The sequence below is a fragment of the Dipodomys merriami genome, unplaced genomic scaffold (genome assembly GCF_024711535.1).
Source record: "Dipodomys merriami isolate MVZ:Mamm:240054 unplaced genomic scaffold, mDipMer1.0.p SCAF_78, whole genome shotgun sequence".
NCBI lineage: Eukaryota > Metazoa > Chordata > Mammalia > Rodentia > Heteromyidae > Dipodomys > Dipodomys merriami.
The window spans coordinates 1,252,688-1,265,617 of NW_027206379.1; the positions used below are offsets into that span (position 1 = coordinate 1,252,688).

The 12,930-nt window shown below is 49.7% G+C and overlaps 1 protein-coding gene across 1 annotated transcript; it reads right to left on the bottom strand.

Moving 5' to 3' along the window:
- Positions 1 to 127: 127 nt before the first annotated feature.
- Positions 128 to 6,103, bottom strand: LOC138818588 (cathepsin F-like). Its single transcript, XM_070009537.1, has 14 exons — positions 5,815 to 6,103; positions 5,498 to 5,596; positions 5,222 to 5,306; positions 5,068 to 5,129; positions 4,888 to 4,963; positions 3,730 to 3,843; positions 3,479 to 3,624; positions 3,293 to 3,389; positions 3,130 to 3,210; positions 1,498 to 1,617; positions 1,360 to 1,424; positions 1,162 to 1,252; positions 749 to 807; positions 128 to 668 (listed from the first exon to the last, which is right to left on the bottom strand). Exons 1-14 carry the CDS (start codon positions 6,025 to 6,027, stop codon positions 594 to 596), a joined length of 1,383 nt encoding a protein of 460 aa, XP_069865638.1. The 5' UTR covers positions 6,028 to 6,103; the 3' UTR covers positions 128 to 593.
- Between the last annotated feature and the right edge of the window lie 6,827 nt (positions 6,104 to 12,930).

Genomic DNA, 12,930 nt, shown 5'->3' on the forward strand with positions numbered 1-12,930 from the left:
TGGGCCTCTCCCATCTCCTTTTTTTGGTTCCTGAAACAGAAACTAGTCCCCCAGGGCTCCTGCGAAGGACCAGCTACCCTAATGGGCCTGCCCCTCCTTGCTCCCCAACATTTACACCACACTGGGAACCAGGACATCTCTTTATTGCTGTTAGTAAAGGGTGATTACAAGTTCCCTAGATGTAGGACTCTGTCCCCAAATCCAGGGGGACCAGAAAATAACATTGCATCAGACAGAGGAAAGCCAAGGCAGGAAGCCAGAGCCTGCTGAGGATGGAACTGGGTTGAAGTCTGGAATACTTTCCATTCTTGCTCCTTATCCTATGCCCAGGGTTCCTGACCCGACTCTGGCTGCCACAAAAAGCACCCAATGACCCCAGGATCCCCTGAGCAACCACAATTCACCAATGGTTCAGCCGAAGAATGGCAGGGTAGGAGTAGGGTGGAGGAAATATGGGGCCCAGTGCAGTCTGCTCACCCTCTTGAAGTACCCAGTGCCTGTTTCTCAGCCAGCTGTGCCTCCTGGGGAGGGGCCTGGACATAGGGGCCAGGAAAAGGGCTCTCTGCTCAGCAGGTCCTGCACCAATAGCTTCCTCAGATCACCACTGCTGAGCTAGCCATGGTGTTCACACCACAGGCCCCGGACCCACGATGCAAGTAGTAGTAACCCTGAGAGGAGAAGGGGCCAGTTAGAGGGCTCAGGCAGGATCAAGGCTGAAGGGCCAGGGGCCAAGCAGGCCAAGACTCACCTTCTCACCCCAGTCAGCCCCCCAGCTGTTCTTGATGGCCCAGAAGGGAATCTCAGAGCCTGGAGAGCAGTGTGAAGCACAAAGGGTCAGGAACCTCCAGTTCTCTAGGCAGAGCCTCAAGTACTTTGCTCCCTTCCAATACCTGTGGTGGGCCCTACTGGGTGGCACAAACTAGGAAAAGACCAGAAAACAGGGAGGCCTACCTGCCACCCTCATAGGGGCCCAGTACACCTCTAGGGAACAGCATTACTGTTCAGCTTCCCCCAACACTAGCTTTCCCATCCACAGAGGGGATGCTAGGCTAACAACAAGGTTTCTAGTCATTTCCCAGAGTTTCCTCTCAGAGGGCCTGAGGGACACTCTGCTATCCAGCTCCTGCCTGCAGTCCATGGGGGATGAACAGTGGAACTCACGGTTGCCATAGCCCACAATCAGCACAGCATGATCAATGAACCAAGGGCTGCAGAGGGGCCGGAGTGGGTGGGCGATCCCGTGGCGGTAGAACTGGGTGGGGGGAGGGAAGGAGGAGAATAAGGAGTAGCCAGCTCTGAGGAGAAGCAGGGAAGGGGTGGGCAGGAGCTGGAGCAGGAGTGTTGGGGTCAGGGTCTCACCTGCATGCCAAAAGCATTGATGGCGACGGAGATCGGGCCCTTCTTAGCCAGCCAGGCTGCCAGCTCTGACAGGGGAGGATGTGTCAGGGGCACATGGGCCCAGACCCCTCGGCCCGCCCCTTCCTCCCTGCCACTTACTCTGTTCATCCTGGCTGAGCTCCACAGAGTCATTGATGTAGACCTTGGCCTTCTGTGCAGTGAAGTTGCAGACCTGCCGGTGACCTTGATACTTATAGTCATCCTCGGTCTCCAGCCCTCCTGGGGGATAGTGGCAGTAACAAAGAGTGGACCCACTGGGCACCGGTAGCTCACACCTATAATCCTAGCTATTCAGGAGTCTGAGATCTGAGGATTGTGGTTCAAAGCCAGCTGGGCAGGAAAGTCCTTGAGATGATCATCTCCAATTAACCACCAGAAAACCGGAAGTGGTGCTGTGGCTCAACTGGTAGAGCACTCACCTTAAGCTGAAGAGCTCAGGCAGGGACAGTGCCCAGGCCCAGAGTTCAAGCCTCATGACCAACCAAAAAAGAAGAAGAAGAAGTGGATCCCTGCTGATCACTAGTCCCCTTCTCCTAGCTAGATGTGTGCTGAGCCTTTTGCACACAGGCCTTGTGTCCCTCATCACCCATCCCCCACCCCGCAGACTATAGACCCTCCACCTTGAGCCATCTCCTCAGTCCAAGGGATGACACTGCTAGGATTGGAGGAAGTGGGGCAATAGTAATCAGCAGACATGGGACTACACTCTCAGTTCTGCCTCATGACAGCCTGTCTAGGCCTCTTGACCTTGGCCTGCTTGTCCTGCTTCAGCAATCCACTCCTAATGTAGCTCAGACTCCTACCACACCTCCAGACCAGTCTCTGTCCATCCACATTTGTCCCTTGGGCCCTTTATCCTGCCACTACAGCCCACCACCAAACTGAGCTGCCAACACACCTTAATTAAGGATTAAGTGTATGGCTGCCTGGTTTGGCAGTATTACAAAAACACAGACCTGCCTGGCACCACTGACTCATGCCTGCAATCCTAGCTACCCAGGGGGCTGAGATCCGAGGATCCAGGTTAGAAATCAGCCCAAGCAGGAAAGTTCTTGAAACACTTACCTTCACTAAACTACCAAAAAAAAGGCCATTTAAGAACTAGAGCACTAGTCTTGAGCAAAAGAAGTTTAGGGGGCTGGGAAGGTGGCTCAGTGGTAGAGTGCTTGCCCTGAATGCATGAGACCCTGGGTTTGATTCCTCAGCACCACATAAACAGAAAAAGCTCAAGTGGCAGAAAACTAGCCTTGAGCTGAAGAGCTGAGGGACAGTGTCAGGCCCAGAGTTGAGGCCCCACAGCCGACCAAAAAAAAAAAATTAGGGACAACATCCAGGCCAATTTCAAGCCCCAGGACTGGCACAAACAAAAACAAAAAAACAAAAAACCCACAGACCTCAAAGCAGTAAGAACACAGATCTCCACAACCCCCCTTCCCCCCACTAAGTCCCTTTTATGTACCAGGACTTTACGTCTATTTTCTCTCTGGAAATTCAAGGCAATCATATAATGTGGTCATGGGATGCCCCATTTCATAATTCAAGTTCATGTGACTTATGAGCCAACAGAGGCTGACAGATCTTATTTGTCTAAGGTCTTTAGCCAGTAAGGATCAGCTTTAAGACTGGATCCCAGTTCTGTGTGACAACTCCTCCCACCCCCAGCTCATGTCTCTCCCCCTTGTACAAGGAGGGGTGGCACCTGCTATTCCTCCTGACTCCAGTGATACATACCCAAATCCTTTATGGCTGTGTAGGCATTGGAGGGCAAGCCTCCTAGGCAGGCCTTGTCCATCTTGTCACAGTCCACGAGCTCTAAGAGACAGAAGGCTGGTCCCAAGGAGCCCTCCAGAGGGGCTGCTAGGCTGGGGACGGAAGGATGGAGCAGAATGCTCACCCTGCTCTGAGAGGGACAGCAGGGTGTCCTGCTTCAGGAACCACTGGCCCTCCACATTGCCTGTGACAGAGAAGGCCCAGCAGGAGCCGCACATGCCCTGCAAAAGACAGGCGAGGTCAGGGCTGGACCCCTTCCTGGCAGCCCCATGCACAGCCCATGTCCCACTCTCCCTTCTAGGGCTTCGACCTGGTTCTTGACTTCAGTGACAGCCCCCTTGCTCCTCCAGTCAAATTCAGGTGGTGCAGATTCATCCACCGGCTTGGCTGGGTTCATCTTCTTGCCAGACATCTCATGCAGGAGTGGATTCAGATAGATGGTATGGAACTCCTCTTCTGTGGGCAAAGGTGGGCAGAGCACAGAGGAACATGTATGTTTAGCTCTCATGAGGGGCTTGGGAGAAGATCCTGTCTCTCCCAAGCTCTGGTAACCACCCCTACCTGTGAGGTCACTAAACTTGGTGATCCCATACTCAGCCGTGCCACGGTCCAGGGCCTGGATCTTCTGTGCTTGTATCATGTTTTGGGAAAAGATGGACATGCGCAGCTCGAGTTCTGAGGACCAAGGAGCAGAAGAGGTGCTGGGACTCCAGGCAGATTAGAGGAGGGGAGGGGTGATAAACACTAATGGCAAGGGCTTCCCTGGGAGTAAATGTATTCTGAATGTTTTTTTTTGGGGGGGGGGGTCAGATATGGAGCTTGATCTTTGGGCTTGGGAGCTGCCCCTGAGCTCTTCAGCTCAAGGTGAGCGCTCTACCACTTGAGCCACAGCACCACTTCCAGTTTTCTGGTGGTTAATTGAGGATAAAATGTCTCACGGACTTTCCTGCCCAAGCTGGCTTTGAACTGTGATCCTCAAATCTCAGCCTCCTGAGAGCCACCAGCGCCTGGCTTGGCTCTTTTTTTAAGGACAGAACCCTGGGGCAGAAGTAGGACTAGGGAAGGAGAACAGATGTACAAGTGATGAAGTAGCAGCCAAAACCAATAATGATAACTCCCAAGATGTAAAATGGGGTCTAAAGGGCATCATCTGGGGCCTAGAGAATGTAGCTCAGTAATAGAGCACTTGACTAGCATACACAAGGCCCTGAGTTCAATCCCTAGCACCACAAGAAAACAAAAAGGGCATCACTCAATAGAGATCATGAAAACTATCTGATTTCTGCCTTACTCTCCTCTGCCCATAGCTGCTTTTTTTTTTGGGGGGGGGGTCCAGTCATGGGGCCTGAACTCTGGGCCTGGGCGCTGTCCCTCAGCTCTTCAGCTCAAGGCTAGCACTCTACCACTTGAGCCACAGCGCCACTTCCGGCTTTTTATTTTTCTGATTACATGGTGCTGAGGAATTGAACCCAGGGCCTCATGCATGCAAGGCAAGTGCTCTACCACTGAGCCAACTTCCCAGCCCTGCCCATAGCTTCTGACAAGGAAGACCAGATAGGAGAAAACAAGTCCTTGGATAGCTGCCGGTCCTGGAAGGCTGGATAAGACCTCTGAGATGTACCACCTCTCATGTCCTTTCCTTCCCCCAACACCAAGGCTCCAGATTGAGAACGGGTTCTTACCTGATTGGGACTTGTACAGACAAGTCTGGATGCTCACCTTGCCTTGTCTCGTAAGTCTTGTTATAGGTGACAACGAAGTCCCTGAAGAGTGTAGAAATCTTCGAAGAAAGGGCCTGGAAAGGCAGAAGGGTTCTTTACAAGGAGTTCTGTTCTACTCTACCAGGTAAAAGGAGAAGGGAAACAAGCAGCAGATGGCTTCCAGGTAGGGGCTCCTCACCTGGGATGGATGAGCTGCTTTCATCATTGAAAGGAATGTGCCGAGAGTCCCATTTCTGTAGTCTGGATAAGAGTGGAACAGAGAAGACATCAAGGCTGAACTCTGAGTGAAATCTGATCTGGGCTATCCCAGCCTCCTTGGGCTATCCCAGCACCTGTAACCTTGGTATCCACTGGACTACATTCTCGACTCAGCAGCATTTGTTTTCCTTCCTCTTTCAGGACTTCGAAACTGCAGAGCTGGTGGGAGGAGAAGCCAGTCTGAGGGCTGGGAACCACCCATCCCCAAGGCAATCACCGTGGAGAGGAGTTCGCAGCCAGCACCACCACCCCGATCTTTTCACGGCATCTTGGCATCAGGGTGGAGCAGGTGCCGCCTGGGACCCCCGATTGGCTGGAGGTGGGGAAACACAGGTACTCCCATCACTTACTAGGGTGCTCCTGGTCTCGGGGAGCTGGCACACAGTGGGGTTGTTGCAAGGTGCCTCCTCCAGGGTGGCCTCCAGGGAGTACAGCGAGCCGTCGCCCGCCTGGATGGAGGCGCACGTGAGCCGGGCCCAGCCACCCCCTTCTCCGCCTCCCCTCCTCCTTTGGATGCACAGCCCGTCTGTGGAACCCTGCCCCGCCCCGGTGTTCAGAGGTTGCTCTCTCCACCGTCCAGGACCCTACCCCAAGTCCAGGCCAAGCCTCCTCCATCCCTGAGACCAGGCCCGACGCCCCGGCCCCCCCGCCCCCCGCCCGCCCTCACCCGGCGGACGCGCCCGCGGACGGCCCCCAGCACGGCCCGCGTCTCCGGAGTCCGGCCACGGTTGTACATCTCCAGCGCGAAGCGGGCGGGCTCCAGCAGCTCGGGGGCCGGCGGTCCCCAGGCCTGCGCGTCGGCCACCGCGGGCCCGGCCGGGCGGGGGGCCGCACCCGGGAGCAGCGCCAGCAGCCACAGCAGCCGCATCCAGGGGGCCATGGCGAGGGCAAAGCCGGAGGGCCGCACGCACCGACCCACGGGCGCGCTGATCAACCGACGGGGAGCGGAGCCCACGGCCAGAGGGGCCAGCGTCCCTGCGGCTGCCCCCAGGCAGCGGGCGGCCAATGGGAGCCGGGGCCCGGCGCATGCGCGCCCGCTTATTTACGCGCAGCACGTGGGGCGCGTGGGGATGGGGTGCGTGGGTTTGGGGCGCGTGGGGATGGGGCGGGGGGGGGGGGGAGGGCGCGGTGGCTGCCCGGAGAATAAACTCGTATTTATATGGTGAAAGTCGTTTCCGGTCTCCCTTCAATCCTGTGAAGTAGGTGCTGTCTCAATTTACAAGTGAAGAATTAAAAGGCTGCAGAGGTAAATGACAAAAAAACACTCTGATAGAATTCATCTTAAAGCTGCCCCCCCCCCCCGCCTGATTGATTAGCTACTCAGGAGGCTGAGAATATGAGCATCGTGGTTCACAGTCAGCCTAGGCAGACTTACATCTGCAATTAACCAGCAAAAAGCCAGAAGTGAGCTGTGACTCAGTGGCAGAACACCAGCCTTGAGTGGAAAAAGCTAAGGGACATTGTGCCCAGGCCCTGAGTCCAAGTCCCAGTACCAAAAACAAAAGCAACAAAACAAACAAACAAAAAAGCCCTCTTTCCATCTGTGAAATGGCCAGGGATGATCCAGATTCCGGTTGTGTGATGAAACACAATCATGTAAACATTTCCTTCTGGCATTCAACTTTAATATTCTATCCAGAGCTATCGGGGTACTCCTCCTGAAAAGAAGTAGGGGGAAAAATCCCCAATAGTTAAAAAAAATCCACTGAGGAATAAAAAAGGATTATAAGGGGCAATATCTGCTACAGTACAGAAGGTAACAGGAGAACTCAAGAGGAAAGGGAAAGGGAGGTTTTAATTTTTAATATGGAGAAGCTGACATGAGCTGCTCGGATATTTAAATGCGTTGGTCTAAATCTATTGGTCTTAAGAGACTGGAGGCTTCAGCTCACTGGTAGATGTGCTGTTGTTATGAGTCTTTTGTCTATTCCAGTTAAATGTAAAAGATAAATTTTGTTACAGATATCTGCAGATATGTGAAGCACGTAAAGCATGGGATTTCAGAAGGGTTTATTTCAGAAAATCCTTCAGACTGCTTTAATGCACAGGCAAAGCACAAGCTCTTCCTTCTACTTACCCCTCCTCCCCGATGCTTTTCTGGCTTTACATTTTGCCTGGGTCTGACTTCATTTTAGTGTCAGCAGTTTTCACAGGAGGCATGCGCAGTTGCCCTAGGCATACTGCTGTGTTTTCACAACTCATGGTCTAGTGGAGACATGAAAGGACATTCTCATAGTTATTCCCAGCTGGGAGAGGGCAAACAGGGAAGAGTTGGCTTAAGGGAATTTTGGTCTGGGCTTAGAAAGTGGGGAGAACAGATGTTGAAGATCACCTAGTCCAAACCTAACTTTTTATAACAGCAGAGGTTTAGAGAGACAAATGCTATTTCTGATAAACAGAAATAAGTGCAAGTGCTGGGCACCCTGGGGCTGATGCCTGTAATCCTGTCTATCAGGGATCTGAGATGTGAAAATCATGGTTTTGAGGGCAGCCCAGTCAGGAACGTCTGTGAGACTCTTATCCCCAACTGACCACCAAAAAGCCAGAAGTGGAGCTGTGCTCAAATCGTAGAGCACCAGCTTTGAGCAAAAAAGCTTACGGATAGCAACCAGGCTCAGAATTTAAACCCACAATATCTGCACTTAATTAAATGTGTGTGTGTGTGTGTGTGTGTGTGTGTGTGTGTGTGTGTGTGTGTGTGTGTATTAAAACCCACCAAAAACTATTTGAAAAAAGGAGGAAGGGAGTAATGGGAATATGTTGGAGGGGATGAATTTGTTCAAAGAATACCGTGTGCATGTATGGAAATATCACAATGAAATATCTTTATACCACAAATGTATGTGGATTCTAATAACCAATAATAATAACAATAATAATGACAAAACTAAAAAATGCCAAGCATCCTGTAGTCTTAGATATTCTAGAGGTTGAGGCAGAAGGATTATTTGAACCTAGGCATTGGAGACAACATAGAGAGACCCCCACATCTCAAAAAATACATATAGAGAGAGAAGCCTCACAAAAAAAAAATCCTATGTTGGCAAATTACAATTGTATATGTTGACTATTGTACCTTCTTTACCCTCATTGTCACTTTCCCTCTTCCATTCCTGCCCACATCCTGGACAGGTCCTGTTATGGTAGGTTTTTTAATTATATTTCTTTATGATCTTTTTTTTTTGCCAGTCCTGGAGCTTGAACTCAGGGCCTGGACACTGTCTCTGAGCTGCTTCTGCTCAAGGCTAGAACTCTACCACTTGAGCCACAGTGCCACTTCCTGCAATATTCATGTGGTACTGAGGAATTGAACCCAGAGCTTCATGCATGCTAGGCAAGCCCTCTACCACTAAGCCACCTTCCAGCCTTTTTATGATCTTTAAGTAGTTTTACAAAAGAGTTATTGTTCAACAAATCAGTTTCTGAATACAATATATCTTGATCAATGTCACCTCTTTCCATCATTCTTCTCCTGTGTTTTTTTTCATATATTTTCATGGACCTAGGGATAGAACCCAGGGCCTCATGTGCAGAAGTTAGAGTTCTTCCACTGAGCAACACCCCCAGTTAGCCCTCGCTCTCTTACTTGGCTTTTTGTGTTCATTGCTGGAACTCCTCTTTCATCCAATGGACAACTCTGAGGTTGCTTTCCTAACTCGACTATTAGAAATCACGATGAGTCTGGGCACATCGCTTTCAGATCCTGATGTCACATCTTTTGGGTAAACAACCAGAAGTGGGATTGCTAGATCCCAGACATCTTGTGGTTCTCAGGTTTGAATTACTTCTTCAGGAAGGTGTTCCTGACCTACCTTCCCTGCCACTGGTGTGGCTCAGTGCCAATACCTCTGTCCTAGATTCCTAAGCTTCCAAACTTCCTCTCACACTGGCTGGCGATTTCCCATCTACCTGTTGTTTGCTTTCTCTTGCTTGCTGCTCTTAGCCCCTAGCACAATGCTAGATGTTCTGAAGGTCTACTTAATAAATATTTGGATAAACAAATGATTTCCTCAGCATACTCTGGACCAGATGTAAGGTTCCCCAACTGCTGTTCAATGCATGGCAGCTTACTTTGTAGGAGGATAAATGTTGTAAATATGGTCATCACCATCCTGGCAGAAGCATATCAGAAAATCCCTCTATCTTTCACCTAGGACCCCTAGCTATAACCATGCTACTTATCTACATGCATATACATTTTATCTTCTGAAAAGACCACTGTTAGATGCCTTCCATACATTTCCAATGTCATGGCCCAACATGGCCAATTTTTTCCTTCAAGCCAGTAAAGAAAGGCAGGGCTCCAGTGTCTCATGCCTGTAGTCCTAGGTCTCAAGAGGCTGAGATCTGAGGATCGTGGTTCCAAGCCAAACCTGGGCAGGAAAGTCTGTGAGACTCTTATCTCCAATTAACCACCAGAAAACTGGAAGTGGCGCTGTGGCTCAAGTGGTAGAGCACTTGGCTTGAGCTGAAGAGGTCAGGAACAGTGCCAAGGCCCAGAGTTCAAGCCCCACGATGGGGGGGGGGAGGAGAAAGTCAGTAATGGAAAAAGAGGCTATTACAATCCTATAACATGATCATGGGTACTCACAGAGGTCACCTCTGCTATATTCCATTGGTCAGAAGCATGCCACTGCCCCACCCACCTCATGGGACAGGGATTACACAGAAAGTGAAAACCAGGAGAAGGGATCTTAGGGGCTACTTCAGCATCCCCCTGCTTCTGGTACTCTCTAGAACAGTGCCTGGCACACAAAAATAACATCAGCACTAACAATGGCCAACATTTCATACTCACCAATGAGATGCAGAGCCACTATTGTTGAAATAATGAATGCTGGGAACAGAGTTAGAATCCGGTTCTAGTACTAATATTCTACTTCTCCTCAAACTGGCCTATGCATTACAGGCAAACACAACCACACCTGGCTTGTTACCAGGTTTTGAGAAGGTCTGCACCCTTTACAAAGGGGCAAGTGCTGTCAGGTATGAAAACATCTAGATGATTGTCCATTGTTCCCAGATCCTGGCCACAGAGAACTGACTTTTCTTGAACCAAAAAGGGTAATCTTCTGGGAATATTCACCTGAATTACGTGAGTGATGGTCTGAATTGATTCCAGATTGCCTGCATGCACCTCCTGCCTTCTTTCTGTGTATGTTCTAGTACTGGGGCAGTGGAAGGCCCCATTCTCTCACTCGGCTCTTTTGCTCAGCAGTGGTACTCTACCACATAATCCACACCTCTACTCCCAACATTTTGCTGGTTATTTGGATATAAGGGTCTCAGTGTTTTTTTTTGCCCATCCTGGGTCCAAACTAGACACAGTGTTTAGATCTCAGCCTCCTGAATAGTTAGGATTACAGGCGTGAGCTACCAGTGCCCAGGCACTTTCTGCTTTTTGAGAATGATTGATAACTTACAGAAAGTTTACTTTGTGACTTACCTCAGGTTTTTAAATGGGACATTCATAGCAGTGAGGAAGGATTCTGGAGTCACAGTGACTTACCTGGATTGAGATCCTGTTTCTACCACTTCAAGTTATTCTACCTCTCTGGTCCATTGTTTTGTTTGGTGGTACACACCCCCCCCACACACACCCACACCCACACCCACACCCATACACGGGTACTGGAGCTTCAACTCAGGGGCTAAACACTATACCTTAGATTTTTTTTTGCTTAAGTCTAATAGTCTATTATTTGAACCACCATTCCACTTCTACCTTTTTCATCTTTTTTTGGTGGTTAATTGGTGATGAGAGTCTCATAGACATCTCTGTTTGGACTGGCTTTGAACTTCAGTCCTCAGATCTCAGCCTATGAGTAGCCTCTGGCACTCAGCTTGGTTTTTTTGTTTTTTTTTTGGGTCCAGTCATGGGGCCTGAATTCTGGGCCTGGGCGTTGTCCCTCAGCTCTTCAGCTCAAGGCTAGCGTTCTACCACTTGAGCCACAGCGCCACTTCCGGCTTTTTTCTTTTCTGCTATGTGGTGCTGAGGAATCGAACCCAGGGCCTTTGGCCTGCAAGGCATGCGCTCTACCACTGAGCCACCTTCCCAGCCCCTTGGGTATTTTTTTTATCTCACCTTGAGGCTAAGGACATTAGACCTCCTTGTATGTTTGAGAGTCCTACACATCAGAGAAATGTGCCATGTCCTTCACAAGCTTCTCATGTGCCGCTGGTTATTTATATCAAGCCATGTTTATAATTATCTGCACCGAGAACCTGAACTGTAAACACATAATATTATGGGCACAATTTTAACACAGGCTATATTTTCCAGGAATGTTATAACTTGTGTATCAGAGGAAGAATTTTCCTTGTACCAGTTCAGATCCCTCATGAAGGATTGTTCACCATTTCAGAACACTGGGTCTCTGGAAGCAGAACGTGTCTATCTGGCTGTATGTAGAGAAGTTCTAGTTCACAGTGATTCTTTGTTATCTCTTAGTATGATGATGAGTATATGTATGCAGGAACGTAGATTTATTTTTTTCTTTTCTTTTTTTTGGGGGGAGGCTCTGGTCTTGGGGCCTGAACGCTGGGGCCTGGGTGCTGTCCCTCAACTCTTCAGCTCAAGGCTAGTGCTCTACCACTTGAGCCACAGCGCCACTTCCGGCTTTTTTTTTTCTGCTTATGTGGTGCTGAGGAATCGAACCCAGGGCCTCAAGCATGCAAGGCAAGCGCTCTCTCTACCACTGAACCACCTTCCCAGCCCTCTTTTCTTTTTTATTTTTTTTTAAAGCCATTCCTGGGGCTTCCGCTCAGGGCTTGGGCACTGTCCCTGAGCTGCATTTTGCTCAAGGCTAGCACTCTACCACTTGAGCCACAGAGCCATTTCCAACTTTTTCTGTATATGAGGTACTGAGGAATTGAACCCAGGGCTTCATGCATGCTAGGCAAGCACTCTACCACTAAGCCACATTCCCAGCCCGTAGATTTCTTTTTTTTGTTTTTGTCGGTCGGAGGCCTTGAACTCAAGGCCTGGGCGCTGTCCCTCAGCTCTTCAGCTCAAGGCTAGCTCTACCACTTGAGCTACAGTGCCACTTCCGGTTTTCTGGTGGTTTATTGGAGATAAGAATTTCACAGAGTTTCCTGCCTGGGCTGGATCTGAACCTCGATCCTCAGATCTCAGCCTTCTGAATAGCTAGGATTACAGGCATGAGCCACCAGCGCCTGGCCCGTAGATTTCTTTAATGTAAATTGCTTCCATTTTGTTTTTCCTTGATTTTTTTAAATGAGAAGTGGTGTTAGGGTTTGAACCCAGGAAAATTTTCTTTGATTTTTTACAATGAATTTTATCTCTTCAACAAATATATGCAGCCAGGTACCAGTGACTCAGGCCTTTAATCTTAGCTATTGAGGAGGCTGAGATCTGAGGGTTGTGGCAGTTTGAAGCCACACCAGGCAAACAAATAAGACACTTTTATCTCTAACTAGCAAAAAGTTGGGTGTCCAGGGACGGGGGAGGAAGGAATACTTTTTCCTTGAATGGAAGAAGCTCAGCAAGGGCATGAGGCTGATATATTTAATTTAACCTTTTCCTTGCTAGGTAAGGGTTCACTACTGTTATGACTTCTTATTGTCACACGGTGGCACTGTTGAGATTTGATCCTGGGTCTTGGGCAGGAATCTCTGTACCCTCTCACCTCCTCTCTGCTAGGCACACCTCTTCTACCATAAAAAGACCAGGTGTGGGTTCAGAAAAGGATCTAGTGTCAATCTACTCAGAGTATTGCCAGTGGGTTTCAGTTAGGGCATTTCCTTTGCTGTAGAAACATGC

Bases quoted from the DNA above. Each gene is read 5' to 3' on its own strand.
- LOC138818588 (XM_070009537.1), bottom strand. From the start codon at position 6,027: ATGGCCCCCTGGATGCGGCTGCTGTGGCTGCTGGCGCTGCTCCCGGGT. The intron at 1,618-3,129 runs GTATGTATCACT...ACTATCCCCCAG, and splicing joins CACAGCCATAAAGGATTTGG to GAGGGCTGGAGACCGAGGAT. The intron at 1,253-1,359 runs GTGAGACCCTGA...CCCCCCACCCAG, and splicing joins TCAATGCTTTTGGCATGCAG to TTCTACCGCCACGGGATCGC.